At 32.6% G+C, this 23,267-nt stretch overlaps 1 protein-coding gene across 5 annotated transcripts in view; it reads left to right on the top strand.

Annotated features, from left to right (window-relative positions):
• The first annotated feature begins 512 nt into the window (after positions 1 to 512).
• Positions 513 to 23,267, top strand: part of Scgdelta (sarcoglycan delta) — a 194,763-nt gene continuing 172,008 nt past the window's right edge. Inside the window, exons 1-3 of one of the 5 annotated variants that reach the window (XM_089175486.1) lie at positions 513 to 638; positions 987 to 2,274; positions 4,293 to 4,476. In XM_089175486.1, the coding sequence (XP_089031612.1) occupies positions 4,300 to 4,476 (177 nt within the window). In that variant the 5' untranslated portion in view covers positions 513 to 638; positions 987 to 2,274; positions 4,293 to 4,299. Of the gene's footprint in view, positions 2,275 to 4,292; positions 4,477 to 23,267 lie in introns of all 5 variants that reach the window. The other 4 variants (XM_089175489.1, XM_089175488.1, XM_089175487.1 and 1 more) reach the window with 4 other exon arrangements.

Here is a 23,267-nt window from a genome sequence, read left to right as displayed (position 1 = left end):
TTGTCGACAAAATTAGAAGATAATGTTCGAAATTATTAACACCAAGGATTGTTTTATTTAAATATTTCATAATTAAATATATACAAATAATTAATTGTAAGTTAATGAATAAAAAAAAAAAAATTAAAAACAAAAGTATTATTCGATGAAGGGAGAAATTAGAATAAGAAATCAAAAAAAAGAAAGGGATGCAAAGTATAATAGTAGGTAGGGATAGTTTAGCAAGAATGAGATAAAAAGGTACAGACAAAAAGAGAGAGAAAGAGAAAGAGAGAAGAGATAAGGGGATGAAGAGGTGGGTGGTAGACAAAGACTCGAAAAGTAGGAGACGAACGTAAAGTGTCCTGAAGGAGAACGGGAAGAATGATAGGAACGGAAAAAGAGAGAACAAGAATGAGAGAGAGAGAGATAGAGAGAGAGAGAGAGAGAGAAGGAAGGCGTTGGTGCATGCGCAAGAATTTCACACGTGAGCCCGCGAACCCGCGATAGGGTCGCCTTTAGCGCGAGACTTCCTGGTGTTCAGTGTCGTGCGCGGTTTCGTACGCGACGCTTCGCCGTTGTGTTTATCGTCGTCGTCATCGTCGTCGTCGTCGTCGTCGTCGTCGTCGTTGTCATCATCGTTGTTGTAAATTATTATAGTTAGTTTAATAGTTTATCTATAATAATCCATGGTTATTCTTCGTATTTTATTTAAACTACAATAAAAATAATTTACAATAAACATTCGATAACCTATTCGTATAATAATTTAAATAATTTTTTGTTATTGGATTATACGGAAAATAATTATTCTATTTTAATTAAAAAAAAATTAATTTCTAATATAAAATATAAATATGTCGAAAAAAGTGATCTACATTTTAAATAATGAGACTCGTACAATTTTTTTTACATCTATGATGACATACTTTGTTCTTTGAAAAAGTCAAGTTTTTTGTCGTTTATCAAATGATCATTTATTTATTAATTTAGTTTATTTTGGTTAGTGATGCGAAGCTTTGCCAAAGAAGAAATCTTTTGTAAAAGGAGAAATAATAAAAGTGATCATCGAGAAAGGCGATGGATGAAGTTGGAAGAAGAAAAAGAATAAGAAAATAGGATCTTATTCTTTTTGTGTAATTATATTCCCTCCAGAAGGTGTGTGCTTTCTAAATCATCCTAAAAAAAAAAAAAGATAAAAGAAAAAGGGGCTATGAAATTTAGTAATTCTCTCTCTAGGAAGAAAATTTTCAAAAAAAAAAAAAAGAAAAATATCCAACGAGTATACGACGTGAATAAAAGCGTGAATATTAGGATTTAATATTTTCCTTTTGTCATTTTCAAAAACGGATATAAATATATACATACATACATGTATTTATAAAAGTGTGTTGTTTTTAGAACGGTATAAAAAAGAAAAAGAAAATTGAAAAGAATGAATAAACTAATCAAAAAAGAGAAAGGATTCAATGGTAGATAAATCCTTTAAAGGTGGTAATAGTAATAATAGTAGTAGTAATAGTAGTAGTAAAATAGTAGTAGTAGTAGTAGTAGTAGTGATAATAGTTGAATCGGATTTATTGGAAAAAGGCGATTATCATCGTGTTATTTTCGTGAATTGATTAATTCAATCTACTTGGATGACCAACCAGCAACCCCCTAAACCCTTCCCATTTCCCTTTTCGATCTCGGTGATCTAACCGATAAGTGGCACTTGGGCATATAACGCCCGTGACGATCTAGTGCGTGAAATCTCAGCGCGTAATGACTCCTGATTGGAGGTGGAAGGTCCTGAGTTCCGTTCGAACACGCTCGAGGGACACCTAAATCGAGAAAGAGAGAGAGAGAGAGAGAGAGAGAGAGACAGAGACAGAGACAGAGAGAGAGAGACAGAGAGAGAGAGAAAGCATTTCCTGTATAATTGGAAGTACCATAATGACAAGGTGCACGCTACCTGTGCAAACGACTGCGTGACACTAAAAAGAAGAAAAAAAACATAGAAAAATTATAAAGACGTGTGGGAGTCTTGTAACTGAATAAAAAGTTAAAAAAAGAAAAAGAAATAAAAATAAAAATAAAAATAAAAATAAAAATAAAAATTAGAGAAGAAAATAAAAATAAAAAAGAAAGGTATAGAAAGAAAGGAAATCGAAAAATAAAAAAAGAGGATACGAGGAAGAATCGGAGCACATTCGATGCAATTTTCAAAGTAAAAAGGAAGACAAAAAGTGGCCCTCGTAACGGCAACAACTCTTCGCGTTAAAGCGCTGGGACGTGGCAGGATTTAATTAAGGAGTAAGTGTCCTACCATATTCTCTATATCTCTCTTTCTCTTTTTTTTTTCTTTTTTTTTTTTTACTTCTCTTTTATTATTATACCGATGACCCATTGTCGTTTTTTTTTTAATCTTTTTATTTAAGTATCCATAGTGTATAATTTATTTTCACGATGCACGGCGTTTCCGGTCGTGGTTGTACATTTATCTTCTTAATGATCTTTAAAAATTTTTCATCGAGAAAAATTTAAATCCTTTATACATTCTTTTTTCTTTTTTTTTTTTTATCTAAAGATAAAAGAAAAAAGAATGAAGAAAAATATAATCGTTATTTTATTTCAGATATTATTATCATTACGATTATTATCTTAAAACTTATCGGAAACTCATTTTATTCTGTTCAATATTTTTTTATTTTTATTTTTTATTTTTATTTAATTAAATATTTACTCAGTTAACTTGAAACGTTTTAGTTAGTTTTATATTTGGTATAGGGTGCACACGTGCATCCATTCGAGTTATGGAAAGTGACGATTCACCGAGATTATTATCGGAACAAGTATAGCAACTTTAGAGTCAAGATCTTGAAAGTAAATTTCGCATAGAGAAATAGAAGAAGAAAAGGGATGAAGAAGAAGAAGAAGAAGAAGAAGAAGAAGAAGAAGAAGAAGAAGGGAAGGTGGAGTGGTGGGTGGTAGGCACGAGGAAAGGGAAAGGGGGTATAGAGACACGTAATGTAATTTGGAACACCGGTGTGCGTTATATAACTTTATGGAACGAATAAACTTTTAATAGCTTCGTGATATGCATGGTCCAATCGTAATTTCAAAATATTCCTATGCCGTTCGTTTTTTAAATGTTGGTATATGTATAGTGAATTTTCGTACGTAATCTTTTTTTGATTTTTTTTTACGAAAAATTGTTTGATATTCGAACGCCATTTGGCTCGTATTCTTAACCGTGGTTACACCATTCCATAAATTGTTTATGCATTTTATAAAATGTGATTTCTGGAATAATAATTCGTTGAAATAACATCGATGAGATTTTAAAGTGTCATCATTTTAATTTAATCGATTAAATTATTGGGACATATCTGTATCTCGTTGAATTTTCAAACGAATAATAATGATATTTATTAGTTTATATATATATATTTATATTGTTAATCGTGATAATAAGAAGTGTATTTGTATAAAATATCTTCTCGTGTGTGGTATATCTTTTTTATAAGAATAAATAATAAATTGATTATAACATTTTACGAAGGTAATTACGATATCGAAAAACATGAGAGAGAGAGATAGAGATAGATAGATAGATAGAGAGAAAGAGTATTCCCAATTTCTTTGGAATTTTATTCGATGCGCAATCCAAAAAACTGACGAAGCTCGTTATTTTTTCAATGAATTCAGATTCGAATCTAGTTTGCCTACTTATCACGCCAAAAAGTACGTAAGGAAGCAAAATGTACGTTTCGGTTTTTATCAGTGAAATTTTTTTTTCTTTTCTATCCTTTTTTTTATTCCTTTATCGAGAAGAACACGAAAATTTCTTATTGATAATGAAATATCCTGAAATCCTTTAATTAATCTTGTTATACTTGTATTCATTTTTTTTTTTTAAAGGAAATTATTATTAGGATTGGTAAAGCAATCGTTCTTGATTCGTTGTTATCGATTTTTCTATGTAAAGAATATTTTTGATAGAAATAATAACGATATCTCTTTTAATTAACGTGCAATCATCGATATTAATGAAATCGAAGGAAATTAGAGTAATGAAAGATTCAATTTTAAACTATTCTTAAACGTTTTTATCATCCAATTTTTTATAAGACATTTTAATTCGTTATCCAATGTTTTTAATATTTTCAATATTTTTATTATTTTATCATTGTCTAGAAATTGTTTTTTTTTATTGTTCCAATTTGATTATTAAAAATTATGAAAGATATGTATAATATTAATAAAAAAGAAATGTTTATCAGTTCTTTTAAAAATTGGGTTTATAACAAGTGATTTATTTATTTGTTCAGAAATAAAATGGATACTTCACCTACTCTAAGTATCGGCGGATCAAGGGCCAGAACCGCGCTTTTGACTACGAGCGGCACCGGAAGTGGTAGTACCGATAGAAGGGTCGTTTTTTTAACGAGTCAAACAGTGGATGGCAATGGACACGAAACTAAAACTTGGCCGCATCATTGGTCACCCCATACAGTGAGTTTTTAATCAAAATTACAATCAAACAATATAAACATTATTTATATAAAATGTAGAACAATTAAAAATAATAATTCAATTAGAAAAATTATTAATTTTAAGTTTAATTAATTATTATTTGTTTCATTAGATGATTATTGCAAATTTAGACAATTGTTAATAATTAATAATAATTTGTTAGAATGATTATAAATTATTTGATATATAACAAAGTTAGGAGAATAAATTTATCTTGAATTCGGTCAAAGTGCATTTCAAACAGATTAAGGTATCGACTATTATCGAATGTTTCGTGTACTCTAAAGGTGATAGGGGTTCCCTTTAACTATTGTGATTCACCCTTTGCCGATTAGATATCGTACTTGGCCGCAAATGCTCCGTAATTCTGAATTCTGCTCATCACCCGCACGTATTCCTACGACGCGTGCACATTTGAAGTGTTCTATATACATCAAATTCGCACGACTAGAGATTATATTACTGCATATGGCTTCAAGATACGTCTTACCAATGTTATTGCGAAATTACTAACGAAGAATATCAAATGTAATAAAAATTTTCAACTAATTTATCTTTAGATTAATCCTAGGATCAATATATTCAACACGTTTCGTGATTAGTTATTTTTTAAAATAATATGTCTTTTCAGTTTTATTTTTATCAAGTTAGAAATTGATCGTATCCTAAATTAATAATTAAAATTATAAAAAACATTGATTCCAATAATTATCGAAGCTTACGTAACCAAACATTTGATCAGGAAACAAGGTTTAAATTTTTTAGAAATAATTGTCTTAATGTTGAACGTGTTAAAAAAATCCAAAGATAGAATAGAAGAAAAGGGTTGCGTCACGATCATGAACGTGCGTGCGTTTATGGGTCCGTTTCCTGATGGGGGCCAACATAGAACAAGTAGAGTAAGGCACCATCATCAGAAAGCTTCGTACTTAGGTAACCCCGGTGGTAGAATTTGCATAGTTATTTGCCGTGCCGGATGAAAGTCGTTACAGGCTAGCTTCGAGAATTTCAAAGGCCAAAATTACCTTAGAACTGGCTCTCGTCTTCCTAGAGCATTGTGTTACTGTCATGATTTAAAGGATGGGCCTATAAACTGGCTTTACGCCTCGTAAACGCGTCTTATAATTTACCGTATTTCCAACGTGATTCATCATGTAGGAAGAAAATAAAAAAAAAAAATAAATAAATTCATATCATATAGGTACCATTCACAATGATAAAGTATAAAATAATACCCTTTTCATATCTGCAAAAGTTAGTTTTTTTTTTTAAATCGAAGAAACTAAACATTTATTTTCTTTAATTATTTATGAAAATAATTAGAGTACGTACCAGACACAGAATGGATGAGTAACATCGTAACAATTTGAAAATGAAATTTATCATTTATTTAATTATACAATTGAATTAATTCTAGCATCAATCGTGAAATGGGAATGATATCTAGACAGCAAGGAAACCATGTAACCCATTTGATTCGTGAATATTTGAACATCCATCAAACTTGGAACATATCTATTTCTTATGTTATCACCTATCGTGGCACGCGAAACAAATCTATATTTTAAAGAAACGTAGTTATGAATTAGAATAGAACGCCGAACTTTATATCATGAACGAAAATAATATCAATCGATTGTAAAGTGTTTTTTTTTTCTTTTTCGAAAATACTTTTCAAATCCAATTGGAAATCAATCATAAAATGACATATCGAAATTTTAGTGCAGAAACTGCACTGCTGCTGTTCAGAGATACATTAAAGGCTCAGGACTTTTACCTTTCCCTTTCCCTTTCCCTATCTCTCTTTTTATTTTAATCCTTTTTTGTTTTTTTTTATTTCTTTCCTCGTTTTAATCGTCGGTCGTTGCCGTCGAAAGCCACACGAGAGTGAAAGAAAAAAAATATTTTGTTGGCTCCCGCGTACCAAGAGAGAGAGAGAGAGAGAGAGAGAGAGAGAGAGAGAGAGAGAGAGAGAGAGGTGCAAAAGTTCACCGCACCGATTTCCTGCCACTGTAAATCAGGATCTTCCGATGACGTTTTTCCGTTCTCACGCACCCTCTCTCTCTCTCTTTTCTTTCTGGAAACCGTCTACACTTTTCTGCCCAATGGTTCCACATATTTTCCGTGGTCCTCCCATCCTCTTATTCTTATTCTCTCAACCCTGTACTCCTAACTTTTCCATGACCCTTTCTACATCCCTCCACCCTCAACCCTCAACCCTCAACCCCTTCTTTCTCTTTCAATTGTATTCCTTTTCTTTTTCTATTTTACTTCTCTCTCTCTCTCTTTAACTCTTTCTATCTGTTTTGTTTTTTTCTCTCTTCTTTTCTTTTTTCTCTTTTTTTGCGTTTGGGTTCTTTTTCTATTTGAATCTCTCTCTTTTTCTCTCTCTTACTCTTTCTCTTTCTCTTTCTATGTCGCCGTTGGTAGCTCATATATATTCAGCTGCACGTTCGTTCGTATTCCAACGTCCATGGTTGGAAGAGAGCTATATCATAGCGTATCAACTGTTTTGTCAGTTTCCCGTAGCTACCCTGAATGAATGGGACTTGTTCCATTTCTTCGCCCTCTCTTTCAACCTTTGTCCATTTTCCTTTCCCCCCTTTCTTTTATTTTTCTTTCTTCTTTTTACTTTTTCTCTCTTCTTTACTCTATTCTCGAATTATCACCATTTCGTTTATGTGATCATAACTTTTCTAATATTTTTCTTACTACAATTTTAATATTATTTTCTGACAAATATTGTTTAATTCTTCTCAGAGTTGCTTCAACACGTTTTCAAGTATTTATTTTCTTTTACTAAAAAATCATGTCTCGTTCGAGATATTTTTTATTGGGTTGTCCGGAAAGTTTGTGCAGATTTTAACGAAAGATTGAAATGCAATGCATTTAAGTTTTTTCTTTTAGTATATATTCATTTAATTATTTATATAAGTGTCATTTTGTTTTACAACTTTTTTTCATCTTTAAAAGTAACCTAAAAATTTCGTTTTTCCTAAATTTTTTCAGGTTTTTTTAGCAAAAGAACTTTATATGCCATCTAGTGAAAATCGGCACGAACTTTTCTGATAACCTAATATGCAAATTAACGATGCATAAATAACAATGATTTGACATCAAAGTATTCAATGAACAAATTACAGAAAAAGAAACAAAGAAAAATAAGAAATAGAGGTATTCCTTTAGAAGTTTAAGTTAAAGAATAATACCGCGTGACACTGATAACTCTCGGATACGTTTCGATTACTTGAAAAAGGGAAGAAAAAGGAATACTAAGGGAAAGAAGGAAGGAAGGAGAGAAGGTCGTACGTGTTTTAGTTCTATCCACGTAGAAACGAGTAAAGGCGACGATCCGACTCGATCGTGGAACTCCGATTTCAAGCGTGATGTATGGCCTCCTATTTATTTGGATCCCGGATCGAACGGAAAGCCTTCCCTGTCTTTCCTACAACACATTGGTTAAAGGTTGGGTGGGTGGCTGTGTGCTATGGGAGAGGGGGGAGGGGGGAGGGTAGGGTTGAAGAAGGAGACACAGACCTAAGAGTATATACGAAGTTGGAACTTGACAAGGAGATCGGAGACAAGGGTACTGAATTAGTGCCACTCGACTAGAACTAGCGAGATTGATGATTGCACGTACTTTCTATCTCTATCTCTTTCTATTTTCTCATTCCCTATTTCCTAACAGTAGTACACATGTTAGTATTGGAATCTTACGCATTACGAATTGATTATCGTAAAACTGATTGACAAGTTTCGACAAAGTTACGATGATATTAAATTTTGTTTTGAAATATCACGATTGTTTCAACAATTATTCTGATTATTATTTTTTAACTTAAAAAACATTTTCCCGAATATATTTTGTTTTATATTCTAAATTTGATATAATATTTAAATTGTATAGTATAATTTAGTATTTAAAAGGGTTGAAACGTAAAGATTTATTCGTGGAATACTAAAAAGCTACTTAAATAGAAAATATATAGTTGAAAGGGGGAGGGGGTGGTGGGTATCGATCGATTGTAGGACTCATTCGTTGGAGGTTGAGTATATTCGTTCGTTCGTTCGTTCGTTCGTTCGTTGGTTCGTTCGTTTTTGGTGACGCGCATCCCAAGTATTTGGAGCATTTTGTCGAGATGTAAATAGGGAACGTTGTAGGTCTGGTTTGGGTCTTGTTGCGCAACAAACAACGCGGGCTGCATCGAGCACGAAATCGTGTAGTATCATAAATCAAGTACACGGTAGGTTAAATCTAGCACGTAAGAGAGGGAGAGAGGATTAATTGAAGCGAGCATATCAATGAAGTTGCGTGCAAGTTCGGCCTTGTATATCCAAATCGAACTTAACTATCAAGCTTTTCGTGACCCCTCTCAATGCCGGATTTCTCGGAGTAATAAGCTGTCCGGTATAAATGCAAAGATTGAAACACAGCACCTCTACCAGCCAGTTCATTGTATTCCAATGCACTACATCTCCCTGTACAACATTAAACACACACACCCTAGTGTATTAAACCTGCTTGTTCAAGGGTGGTTGTTCTTATCGTTTCCATCCGTTTTTCAAACCCCCATACCCACCCCTAACGAGTTTCCTTGTTTCGCTAAAACCGAGAGAAATCCAGGGTTCCTGTCGATAAACCATTGCTCTTATTCTGTCTTGAATTAATGATAAATATGATAACGTAATACTACGATGAAATATCAGTTATCCTATGAATTACTTATCTTCTTTTAAATTTAGAGATAAAATAAAATAAAATTACATTGAAAGATGGCGAAAAGAGGGAGGGACTTTTAACGAAAAAAGAAATCTATTTCCCTTGGACGAATCGAGTCACTCACAGGAAATCGACTTTTCGTGTTTCACTCGGTTCCTTACCAAGGATTCTTCTTCGTCGGTCTTCAAACGATAGTACGAATCACATTATTTTTCTTGTGTTGCTTTTGTATCGTCTTGAAGCACGCATTTCATTTCCTCGATTTATGAAAACGATAGAAACTAAAATTTTGATTTTAATTTTATGCAATAAATTTTCTTTCTACAATGCAATATATTTTTTCTATTAAATTTTTCGTCATCCCTGTTTCCTTTTATTATGTTCAAGTTGGGGGGTCGTAAGTTTCCATTTAAAAAACTTTTTTACTTATCGTGATTTCAATGAAATGTATTAAATACTTTCGTATCCACCAAATGGTACAAGCTATATATCTAACGAAACAACCATGCATGAACCATCACCATCAACAGCAGTGGTGATACGTCGTCCCGTTATGAACGTGTCCCCAATTATAACCGGAACTTTTGATGAAACGTTCAAAAGTAAAAAAAGAAAATTAATTAATATCATCTATGAAACACAAATTATGCTGGGACTGTCCTAGGTTTCAAGGATCGTAACGATTTATGGGGTTTAATTAGTTTCACGTTAGTTCTCGTATAAATTGAAAATGATAATTGTTGTTTCTTTGAAGTTTAATCCAATGAAACCATTCCTAGTAATAATCGTAATATTTCATCTTATAATAATAATTATTATTATTATTTTTCCAATTGTCTTTTAATCGATTTTGTTTTCTTTCTTACAAGTATCATAATTTTTTCAAAATTCTGTTTCTTCTTTCCTTTCTTTCTTACAACATGTATTTAAAGAATAAACGAAATTTCCTATTTCTTTTAAAAGATAAAATATTTCGATATTTTCTAGACACGATGAAACTCATCTTGTTGCTAGTGTGAATAGTAATTCGATCTTCTGGCATTCGATTTCCCGGGAAAACCTCCGACAAAATTACATTCCAGCTTATACATAAGGTATGAAAGAACATGAAAGAGAGAGAGAGAGAGAGAATGAGTGAGTATAGGGAGGAGAAAGTGGAAGGGTGTAGAAGAAGGGGTGTGAGTGGGAGAATCGTTTTGAACGTATCACTCAAACGAATTTTCTTATGCATTGCCATAGTGGGTGCTTATAAAGTATAAAAAAAAAAAAAAAACAAGAAAAATGAAAACTCGTGACTGTGTGAATTGAATCAAGTGTAGGATTAACAAACGTAATGCTAGAAAAAAAAAACAGTAAAAAAAGGACGGTCATGCTCGATCGAATAAAATCTTGTCACGAAGCCCTTTTACTCGATCGTCGACCTAGGAATATGTTCAAAACACGCAAAGCTTTTTAGACACGGGTTTGAAAAGTAAAAGAGAGAGAGAGAGAGAGAGAGAGAGAGAGAGAGAAGGTTTGTTATACTAAATATGGAAAAGTGATTATCTTCTAAACTACTTGAGTATATTTTTCTTTTTATATTTTTTTATTACGAAAATGTTACTGTCCCTTTTAATATTCTCTCAATATTAAAATAAATGATAGGTGTGACACCTGTTTTATGTTCTTTTTTTTTGGAAGGTGGGAGGTGGTTGAAAAAATCACACGTGGTTAATGTTCATTCATTTTCGTGTTAAGATAAGTTAACTCATACTGTATAATATAACTCTTTTTCAATACGTAACAAGTAAGGACAACGTTGGCCTACATAAATTCTCGAAATTCAGCTTCGAAGAATCGACGAAAAACAGATGTGCTTTTAACAGATTGTATGGTTGGCCTATATAAATTCGTAGAATTTGGTGTTATCGATTAGCATACCCATTTTTATCTGGCAAGATTAACTTTAGTATAAATAAATTCTTCAAACTCAAATAAATCATATTTCAAAGATAGAAATTTTATTCTTAGAAATTGTTGATTTCAGATCAACTTTCAAACAAATTTAAATGATCAGCTTCTTTTTATACTTTAATCTTAATAAAGAATTATTTTTATTTAAAGAACGTAATACAATAGCAAGTTTTCCTTATATATGTGTATAAAAAAAAAAGAAGAATAAATAGGAGGAGGAGGAGGAGGAGGAGGAGGAGGATGGTTTACCTTCGTAAAAGGGATGAAAAAATTTTTTTATATCTCACGACGAAATATACGTCGCCGTATTTATTACGTTATAGTTCCTTTTTATTAAGTTCAATGTTATATCGGCTAGAGCGAAGGGTGTCTTTATGATCCCACAACGAGATCGGAAAGCTCATAAAAAGGATATCGGACGAGGGTCGTGTTCCTATGGGTGGATGAGGAAGAACACAAAAAATAGGGGGTAAGAGAGAGAGAGGAGGGTTCGAGTCAAAATACAATTAGAAGCTTGACAGAAAATATGCGTGTATGTATGTAAGAGACCTCTACCCTTAAAAAAAAAAGGAAAAAGAAATTTAAAAATATTGTTAGCCAAGGATTTTCATTTCATCGTGTTCTGCAATTAAATGTTTTTTTTTCTTTTTTTATGGTTTAATTTAGGATTTGCTTAAAGTAAATAACAAAGTAGAATTGTTTACAATTGTTTGCGTTTTATCGGTATAGATGTAGATGATAAATACTAAATGTCGATTCAGTTATCGTCGTGCAGTTGACCGTGTGCCATGTTCAAACAAAACATTAACGTAACTCACGACTAACGTTTAAAACGTGATTTATTAATACACCTAACGTGTTTAACACTAGAGTATTACTAAAAGCTTTCAATTGTTTGATGTACGAGTTCAAATATAAACGTAATATAGTTCTATTACTTTATTAGAAATGCATTTTTTTTAAATATTCCTTTACAAATCATTTCAGCAGTAATGTAAGTCGTTCGTTTTCATTGATATCCAATATAATATACACTACATTAAATAATTAATTATTAAATATTAGTTATTCTACATTTGTTGAATTATTCTGACTAAATATAATCGTATTTGTTAATAATTTCTCTTTTTAATAATTTCTTAAATGACTCGTAAAAAAAATATTTTCGTTATTATAAAGAATTTTCATTAAGAAATTCCATTAATTAAAAACTGCACGTATTTAATTATCATTTAAATTGGCATTGCATAGAGAGAGAGTAGAAGAATGGTAAGTTCGATTGGATGATCGTACGATTAATGGTTTTAATTTAAGCCGTTTTAAACGTGCAAAATCTGAAAGTAGATTCGTAAATAAATTTTCACTTTTCGTTACTTTTTGACAGTCTATAAATTCAACCTCAAATATCCGTTGTATAACGAAAAAAGAAAAAAATATCATGGAAATAAAAAAAGAAGAGAAATAGAAACTTCGTACAAGCTTTGAATTAAAAATCATTTTTTGTTTTTTGTTTACAATGAAACCTCGGGAATAAATATTTCCTATTAAAAATTTTACATAATTATTAATCACACGTTTTTATACTCAACACACACATACACACCACAAGGGTAAAGAAGAAAAACTGTTGAATGAACGGTAACGACCGATTGAAAATTTCAACCAACAATTTATGGTTTTAATTTAATCCGTTTAAACATGGGAAAATATGAAAGTACCTTCACTTACGTTTCGTGTTTAGCTGGTGCTCACTTTTTAAGAGTCCATGATTCAAACCGCATCTTCTATCTCGGACCCTTTCCCTTCTCTTTCTCTCTTTCTCTACCTTCCGGTTTTCCTCATTTTCAGAGTGGAAAATTTCTTTGACGGTGTGTTGTACTCATACGCTTGCACGTCCTTTTCCCCATGGTTGAAAGTATGCGACAATAATAAAGTATCCGGGGGTGGGAGGGTAGTAGACCAGGTCAGGAAAATAGGCGTCGTAAACTAAATTCATCGTCTTTTATATTTGTGAGTGTATATGAGTGCACGTACAGGCGTGTATTAGCTGTCTGTTTCGTATGTGTGTGAAAGTGTGTTCACATTCTCCTCCTATACTTGTTACCGCAGTGTTGTATTATGACGAGAGGTTGGGAAAGGGTTACATTCGAACACTCCACAGTGTATAGGGCATTAGGTATACTTAGATGAAATGCCCAAGGCAATGTTAAACGCTCGACACGCGTTACAACCACCTTTACTCATTACCCTCACTCTTCCACACAACCCTTATATTCCTTAATACCTCGTTCTTCCTACATTATCTTCTCTTTCTCTATCATATTTTTTATTTAGAATAAAAATAATTATTTAATATTTTTTTGACAAAATATTTTTTATTATATGTACACTTAATAGTTTTTTATATTTTTTTTATTATAAAATCAATTGATTGGTATTTAATGTTAGTGTATTTTTCAAATGAATTTTTGAAACAAGATTTTGGAACGTGTGTTGAGGGGGTAGAATACAAAAGCCTATACATCTCTCAACTTTCTTTAACAACCCCTGTTTCTCTCTCTCTTTCTGTCTCTCTCTCTCTCTCTCTCTCTCTCTCTCTCTCTCTCTATGCCGATTTAACGATCGACAGGACGAGCTGGAATCGTTAATTCAATTTACCAGGAAGCACGAGTAATTGGCTTAACGTCGAGCTTGACGATTGAAATGATCGTCGAATTCTCGAAACGAGGCCCCCATCGTATTCGGCCATTTTCTCTTTCTATGTTCCATCGGTCGTTGATCGAGTGACTTTGTACCTTCGACGTATTCGTACCCTTTGAAACCCAGTTACGATTGATTTCGAATCCCTTCAAATTGTCCTTCTTTTTCTCCTAACTTTTTATCTTCCATAGAAATTTTATTTCAATTTTTGTACATCGATTCTTTTAAATTGTTTTCTTGAAATTTTTAATAAAAAAAAAGAAAAAAAATACTATGATGATATTGTAAATTCTATTATCGAATGATTGGTTTACATGTGAGAGAAAAAGAGGTATAAAGGGTGGTTTAGGGTTGGAGGATAGGATGGGTTAGTGAGTGGGTGGTTTAAAGAACGATAAAGAAATAGAAAAAGATGGAGAATCCGTTAGTTTCTGTTTTTTTTTCTTTTATATTATTTCTTCCCTTTTCTTTTTTTCGTTTTTTCTTTTTTTTTTCCTTTCTTTTTTACCCTTCCTCTATCGTATCCGCTTCACTTACTCCAAAGGGGCGTGTCGATCGACGTCGTGTTTGACCCCGGAAGACAGGTCGTTAATTTTTTACGCGCTCAGCCAACGAGGGTGCAATGCAAACCGCCGAGCCTCTTTCACGTACCATGAACCAGAATGATTAAAGATTCATACGCGTAGTTATAAACGATAATAGTTAACGTTGAGAAAATCCGGCTAAACCTAAACCCCTTGTCGCGTTCGTGTCTTCGATCCGTAACGATTCATCTTTTTTTCATGTTTTTTTCTTTTTATTTTCTTATCAAATATCAGACATAAATTGGTCACGGGTTAAATCATATTTTATTTAAACGATGAAAAATGTTCTCAAACTCTTCTAGGATTCAAAGTATAATACAAAACCTAAACTTAAAAATCACAGTGTAATTTTGTATTAGATGCAATTCTCATATTCCTTTAATAATCATCAAAGGAATAGAAGAAAGTAACAAGAACATTGTAGAGAGCAACCACCTTTGGTTAGAAAACCTCAAGACAAGAAATCTCCGAGAACCGGTAGGTTGTTCAATTGCAGTTTCTCTCAGATTCGCGATTTCAATTTCGTTTCTTTCCATCTTTCGTATTTTCGTTGGTTCGTTCGTTCATTCGTTCGTTCGTCGAACGAAACTTCATTCCACGAAAGCAGCAATTTTACTTGGGTTCTGCAAACAGGAATGTTGTGCTTCGATCCTACACACAGGCAGGAACACTGAGCAAGTAGTTAAGTACGGGCGAAGGGTAGTCAGGTTTAAGCGCCACCTGTGCTTGTCAATTAAGTTTACGCGTCCCTCGTTTCAGCATTGTGCAACCCCTGCCACTTTTACCCTTGCAACCATCTCCCCTCCCCGTCCCTCCCGAAAACTACCCAACCCTTCTTCTCACTCACTTACTCACTCACTCTTTCATTCCCATCACTGTTAGTTATTCTCGGCTTCGACTATCTCGCACCTTTTCTACCCCCACTCTCGTTTCGTTCCACCCACTCCTCTCTCTCTCTCTCTCACACGCCTTTATCCGTTCACACTCTCACCCTTTTGTCTTCCTCCTTTTACCCACCTACCGTCTTCTCAACCATTCTAATTTTCTCTCATTCACTTCTCTCTCTTTCTCTCTTTCTGTTTTCCTTTCTCTTTCCCCACTTCGATTTTCCCGGGCCAACGATGTTACTCTGCTTCTGATATTGCTGGCATGCTACAATACTGACGATGGTGGTAGTTGCTTGATTTTTCTATTTACCGTGAATAGAGATATATTTTGTTCCTTTTATTTTCTAATTACGTATCTCATATTTCACATTATTATTATTATTATTATTATTATTATTATTATTATTATTATTATTATTATTATTATTATTATTATTATTATTATTATTATTCTAACACTTTGTGAAAATTTCTACTCTTACGATAAAGAAATAATTATACTGACAAAAAAGAACAAAGAAAATAGTTATGAATAAAATAACCTCGACTGTATTACTAACAAAGATGATGATGATAATGATCACACACTCTAACACAGTTCTCTCCTACTTTATTTTTCTTTCTCTCTTTAATTTTGTTACAGAGGCTACCACACAAAGACTTTCCCTCCTTTCAGAATGGTTTTCCACTTTCGATGTACCCCCGTGAACATTATGAGTTGCCGGCCATAAACGTAAAAATTGTTTCATGCACCTTTTGGGTAAATTGGATCACCCTCTCTATATACATTCTAGAATGAAATTCACTTTTTTCTTTTTTTTTTTTCTTTACCGTTTCGCATACTTTCCAAGATCGAATATGTTAATGTTTTAGGATCTGTGCATATGGTTGAACATAAATGAAATTTCAGTAACACCTTGTTCGAACGTATGCAAGTATTTTTAACTGACTACCCGTTAGATGTGTTTCTTTGTCAAGTATACTTGTATGTATTCTCTCATTTTATACCGGTTCAATCTTTTAGGTGTTTAGAAAATCATTAGGGGCCAAAACAATAGAATTAATAATTCATGGGGGTGGTCGTTTAGTTTGACTCGCGCGGCACGTTCCTTTTTTACTTTTCCCTCGGCGTTCAGTTTCTTACCCAACGGCATTTCCTACGGTAATACTGCATCCTGCGGTGGGTGATTGTAAACCGTGTTATTTCTTTTTGGCTATAACGCCAAATCGGAAGATACGAGGGTTTTACGATGTAAGGAATCTTCCACCTAACCATCCCTCTATGTCCTCCCACCACCTAACACACATAATCTTTACTTCTTTTTCCGTATATTTTTCCATCACTACCATTGTGATCTATTTTCTGTCTTGTTCTCATTCGTCATTTTTATTTCCTTAATTCAACTATATCAATTTTTCTATTCTCACTTTTATGAATACCAGTTTTTTAGAAAACAACGATGAATAGTGTTTTTATTATTACGCATAGAACGCATTGATCTTGTTCTTTTTATTTCGGTTGTTTTCTATTTTTTGAAATTGATTGGCCAAGTAGGAAACTGTTTTGTCCCGCGGAGAATCGTTCTCCTGAGTTTTCCTATCGTTCTTGGCGTATTTCGGCCGCTTGTTGTTGTCTTCCATCCGATATCCGGAAAAATGCACTCGCAGATATTGGGCCGAGGCGAAAGTACCATTCCACCACCACCCCCACCACATCTACCACTATCCCATTCCCCTTTTTTCTTTTTATATCAACCTTCTTTCTCCTGTTCAGCTGAGTGCACCGAATTGTTATTGCCGAACAATCGATTTCTGATTCCTCCTGCGACCAAAACTGTCCTACACTTCAAAGAACGTCCATCATCGTGTCTCCACCTGTGTTTCTTTTTTTCTTTTGTACTTTCCTTTTTTTTTGGTTATCCTGTTTTTTCTTTCTCTACTTTCCCTCTCCCTTCGTCCTACTTTTTCTTTTTTGCAACATACACGAAGTACAAAATGGGGCAACCTAATTTTGGTTGGTTCAAGGTGGTGGGATCAACATATTCACGACCATATTTCCTTTTTTATTTTTTTGTCACGAGTATAATAATGCATTCGCATGGACACTTGCAGGGAAAAGAAAAAAATATATATATATGTAATCGCGAATATGTAGTTCACCCTTTTGAATTATTCATATTTTTTCTTTCGCAATTTTTTTCTAACTTCAATTCGGGCTGAGGGTGTGGGTAGGGGTAGAAAGAAAAAATAGCGACACTGCCTGGTTACATCAAATAATCCTATACATACTTTTTACCAAAAATATTTCGCGAATATCATTATTTCGAATGTTTTATATTTTACTTTTATTATTTAGAAATGAATTTATGTTAAAATATAATAGATTTAGATTAGATAGAACATTTTCTTCGTACTAGGATCTAGATTTTGTATTATCCTAATTAATTATACTTCTAAGGTACATTATTTTACCTTATCCTCTGATCAATGTGCACTTAAAGAGAATGGCGTATCTTAAAAATAGATTATACGGCATTAGGTGTTATAAAGGAGTCTGTAGGTGAACAAACATTTAAGGTGCTAAAACATTTAGTAGATTGGAAAATGTTTGGGATGTGTAACTTTTGAGGATATTTATTTTCGAGATCGAGAAAGATTCTCATAAAATTTCTAGTAGCAAAATCGATCCAAAGGAATAAACAATTTTTTTACTACTAATGTTGTAATAATAATAATGAAATAATTATAATATTATAGTTATATTAATTAATAAATATTACTATTATTATTTTTACTTTTAATTTACTAATTAATTTACACAAATATTTTATTAACTTTGACATAGACAATTTTTTTATCATTATTATTATTATAATATTAATAGCAAAATAATTATAATATTATAGTTATATTAATTATAATATTACTAATAATATATTTTTTTTACTATTAATTTACTAATATAATTTACCGATACTTTTTTTTTATAAACGATCCTATATGAATATATCATCGTAGAAATTGCTACCCCGAGAAATAGCACATAGGACAAAGAAAAAAAAAACAGCAGAGTTAAGGAGGGTAGAAAAAAAGGGGGGGAAAAAAAGAATAAAAATAAGAAACGATCTTTCGAAGAAAGTACGATCTATCATCGTTTGTCCCGCGTGGTCTTTGGGATCGGCAAGGATGTGTGGTTGTTCCGAGATTTTCTTTTCCTCTTTCCCCCTTTCTTCCTTTCCCTTTTCTGGCACGACTTTGGCCCGACCACAAGCAACCGACCGTTGTTCTTCGAGATCTCAAGGGACGCATAGATAATGATTGTACTCGTGGTATACGGCTACATGTATTCGTGTTAGTTTTCATCTCTCTACTATCTTTCCTTTTTGTCCTTCTAGGTTTATCCTACAATTTTCGAATATTCTCAAAACTTACGAAATCGAAATATCTTTCATTCAAAACAAATTGTTCTTTTGATAAAACTTTAAATATTTGCTATCCTGGATGCATATTTATCACATGCACCAAAATGTATACCTAAATTAATATGTTAACATAATGTTGATTTAAATTCATTACAAATTTTCTCATAAATATTAAATTATTCAAAATCCCGATATTGGTAACTAATTTTAAGATTCAATTAAACCATTTTATCTATTCAGAAAATCAATAAGATCTTTTCAAGCAATCAGATTATTTTACTAATTTAAAATATGTTTTATATTAAAATAAATGGATTTAAATAAATAAAAGGTTCAATAATACCTATCTAATGAATGGATGAATGTCTTTCTGAATGAAAATCTTATCGTTAGTTAACACATTGAACGTGTATGCATGTGAATATATGTGTGAATGTGAGAGATATCAAAATCTAACCGTACAGAAATGTGCATTACTCTTGATTGAATTGGTAGAACTACGATAGATGGTATATGTTTCGTAACCTTCGTAAGGTTGGTCCTATGTAGTACAGTAGCCCTACTGTTTGTGGTGTCGAGACGTCGAAGGAAACTGGATTGCAGAGAGTACTTGCATATCGATAGCAGTTACGTGTTGTCCTACCTTCCTTCCTACCTTCCTACCCATCTAAACCAACCCTTCTCTCTCTCTCTCTCTGACTAGAACCCGAACCTGGCAGCAACGCCAGCAACGGGAACAGGAACAGCAAGCTTTCTCGTCGACTGATTTACTGCCTTCCCTTTTACCTCTGGTGTATCGGATTCGTTGAAGGACCCTACCGAAGGTGCCGATCAGAAAGTAATATTAAAGTAAAGTAGTACCCTTGTCTAGAACTCTAAATTAAACTATTATTTTACGTTTGATTTATTATTATTAGTGTTTTTATTTGAAACTCGTTGATTTTTTAATGTAACATTAGGTTAATGGGTCATGGTTGTACAAAAAGGGAATTTATTAAATTTTTTAAGAATTTTTATAGCATATTTAGTATATAGTACAATAATTTCATAAGATTCTTTACTATATATAATTATTTCTATTATTATGAAATTATATTTTACGAGTATAAATCTTGTGTTATCAAATTTATTATTGTAATTGATATAACAATACGTTTTTATAACGATATTACTGAAATAAGAGGTATTTTAATAAATGCATATTTTCATTTTAATCCATTTGCTCGTGTATGTGTATGTGTGTATTTACGAATGCATGCATCCAAGTATTTATCGTACTTGTATAATATAAAACAAAGTAGACGTTAATAACGTCACGTGATGTATCGTCGATGCACTAATGATCCGATTAATTGTATCCAACAAAGTGTGGGAGAGAGAGAATGAGAGAGAGAGAGGAAAAAAATGGTAATTAGTAGCGTCGAAAGTTTTTTATTTCCATATAATAATATAACCATTAATAACACGTTTCACTTTCTTTAGTTCTATCTTTCATTCAACGTTTATAACGATAACAGATTGATTCTGAGTAATATGTTTAAAGTTGAAGATATTTCTTTAAGGGGGTAGAAAAGAAAACAAATTATATGGAAAAGAAGAATTACCATTGGTGCATAGGTGAATTCGTAAAATGAAATTCGTAGTGTTGTTGATCGGTTTTAAAATAGGTAAACCCTATGTGTGTGCGAGATGTAAACTATTCCCGAAAGGTGAAAATATTTCGTGAATTTTCCTTCTCTAACACTCCAAGCAACCCTCTACCACCACCACCACCACTTCTTTCACCCCTTCCATTCTCGTTTTCTCTCTTTCCCCTCTTTATTCGTTGAACCAACCCCTACACGCTTCTCTAGTTTCCTTCGTTGAAAAATATGTGGACTCGGAAATACGGTGCCATATCGTGCGAAATATTACCCGCGCGTATTTCGCGAAATATCCGTTAAACAAATATCATCCTACTAGACGAACGTATTTTTTAAGTGACGTAATATAAATTAACGATCGTAATAACGACAATCCGAATGTTATTTTTACAAAAAAAAAAAAAAAGAATCGATATTCTAATATCCGAAAAATATCGAAAATCGTTTTTACTTTATTATTCCAAATTAAAAAATCTAATGAGATTTTGTCATTTGTAATTTCATTAACTTTTCTCTGCATTGGGATATTTTCAACTTAGAATTTTTGAACTTTACTAATTTTCAAGAATGTATGTTTAAATACGGATAAAGTTCGGTTGTATTATTTTTAGGAGTGTACATTAAAAATTTTGTTAGCTCGTCGTTTCACATTTTCCAGATTGAACATTTTTCGCGTTATTTTTTTTTTTTTTTGATATTAATTAAGTAAAGTAAGATAATCAACATTGTCGATTTATAATTTTGTGTTTCAAACATTGATAATGATAACTTATCGGTAGATTAAAAATTATTTATTTCTTTTCTATAGAATAAAATGTAATTCCTTTTATTTATATTGTATCTTTATTATTAATTAGTACAAAGGTATTATTAATAATTATTAAAATTATGTCAGGAATTTAATTCCTGAGATCTTGGAGTGTCTAAAATAAAATGATTGCATTTCATAGTTTTAATCGTTCGTTATTTAATATTGTTAAGTAGTTAAATATTTAGTAGAAAATTCCGGGAAACATTGAAATGAAAATTCCTCTTTGAAATTTATTAAGTATATTTTATTTGTTTCCCCCCCCCTACCCCACCCCTTCCCCCAAAAGAATAACAAAACAACCGTGTATAATAAATTTATTGTAACACGAAACCTAAAATCAGTTTTACACGCGTTTTCGTTTTACATAATAAGCTTTATCCTTCAACACTCGACTTAATAACTTGAAATATAAAACGCAATTGTTATATTAAACAAAAATATTCTAACGTGAAACGATGGAGCGAATTTTTGTTAATAAAATTACGTCAATATGAAGGATCAGTAAAAATTTCCTGTAAATGAAAAACGAACGATTGAACATTAAACAACGTTAAATAATACGTTCCTGAAATAATTTAGATACGTTGTTACCCGTTTATAAAATGTTGAGGAGAGAATAAAAAAAAAGAAAAAATAACAAACAAAAAAAATTTCGTTAACAAACGAAAGGTATGGGTATAGAAGTTAAAAAAAAAAAAAAAAAAAAAAAAAAAAAACAAAAACAAAAAAGGGATATAAAAAAGGATAAAAATTTGATACGAGTAGTAGGATTAAAAAGAAAGCGCTCGTTGTAAAAAAAGAAGAGAAGAAAAAAAAATCTATCTCGAATTCTCGTGAGAATTGATGACAGGTGATCCTTATCTCAGTAGTCGTAGGAGTTGCTATTAACAACTGCCACAAAAACCTGCAATCTGAGGTCGAAGAGAAATAACCTCGAACCCCTTTTCCGTTACCCTCCTATCCCCCTCGGTAACCAAGCCCACCCAACCCATGGTGGTATTTCTCCGGTGGTGCCACGATCTTCCTCGTAACTTGACGTAGCCGTCATTTGTTTAAGGCCACGAATCGCGGCTTCGCGTTACACCCACTACCACCACCACCACCACCACTACCATCAAGTGAGCCTGAAAGGGCTCGTTTATTTTTATCACTCTCGTCGTCCTCGTTAAACGGATAGACCAGAGATATCGGTGTCTTAAAAAAAACGAAAAATAAAAAAAGAAATAATTGAAAAAGAAAGAAAAAAAAACAGCAGCGAACCCAATTGTAATAAGAAATAATAAAAAGAAAAAGAGGGAAAAGAAAAATCGGAACACGTTAGGGGGTGGGGGTGGGGGGTTTAGTATTACCTTTCAACGTTTGGTATTTCGAACGGAAATACGTTCTCGATTTTTCGCGACAAAACTTTTCGCGAGATAACGTTGGAAGGCGAAAAGTATTACGTTACGCGTACGGACTCGGGGCTCTGAATCTCGTAAAATCAGGAAAAATGAAATTCAAGAGAAGATACATAGATGTATATATATATATGTGCATGCATATACACACATATACTGGTAGTAGGGGGTGTACGTTTTGCAGGATATATCGAGTTGTGAAAGGTCACCGAAAAGGATGGATTCAAGAGGGAACGTAAACGCATAAGGGTTGTAGATCTCTTTCTCTACTGGGTCACGGTGAGGTCACACAGGGTGACGTGGTAGATCCTAGGATAGTATGTATTAAATATTATACGAGAACAAGGTCTATAAATAATCACAAGGTACCTAGAGGTACCGAAATATCGTCCTTTGGTGGCTCCTGTCTAACGTTCAGAGGAAAATTCGGATTAGAATTCGAATGCAATACCCAACTTGATTTCACCAGGGAAAGAGTGAGATAGAAAGAGAAGAAAAACGGTTTATTAGAAAATTGTATTATCTTAAACGAAATTGTAGCATCAATTTGTTCTACAATTAATACACGAAAAGGGGTAAGAGACGATTTGATAAATTAATTTCAAGTTTTTTATTTGTAATATCATTGAATTATTTCGTTCAATTCTTTTTTC

The sequence above is a fragment of the Polistes dominula genome, unplaced genomic scaffold (assembly GCF_049000335.1).
Source record: "Polistes dominula isolate Pdom_NZ unplaced genomic scaffold, Pdom_raw_medaka contig_17, whole genome shotgun sequence".
NCBI classification, from domain to species: Eukaryota; Metazoa; Arthropoda; class Insecta; order Hymenoptera; family Vespidae; genus Polistes; species Polistes dominula.
Note: the sequence above shows the minus strand (reverse complement) of the source record. Positions and strands in the feature narration are given on the sequence as shown.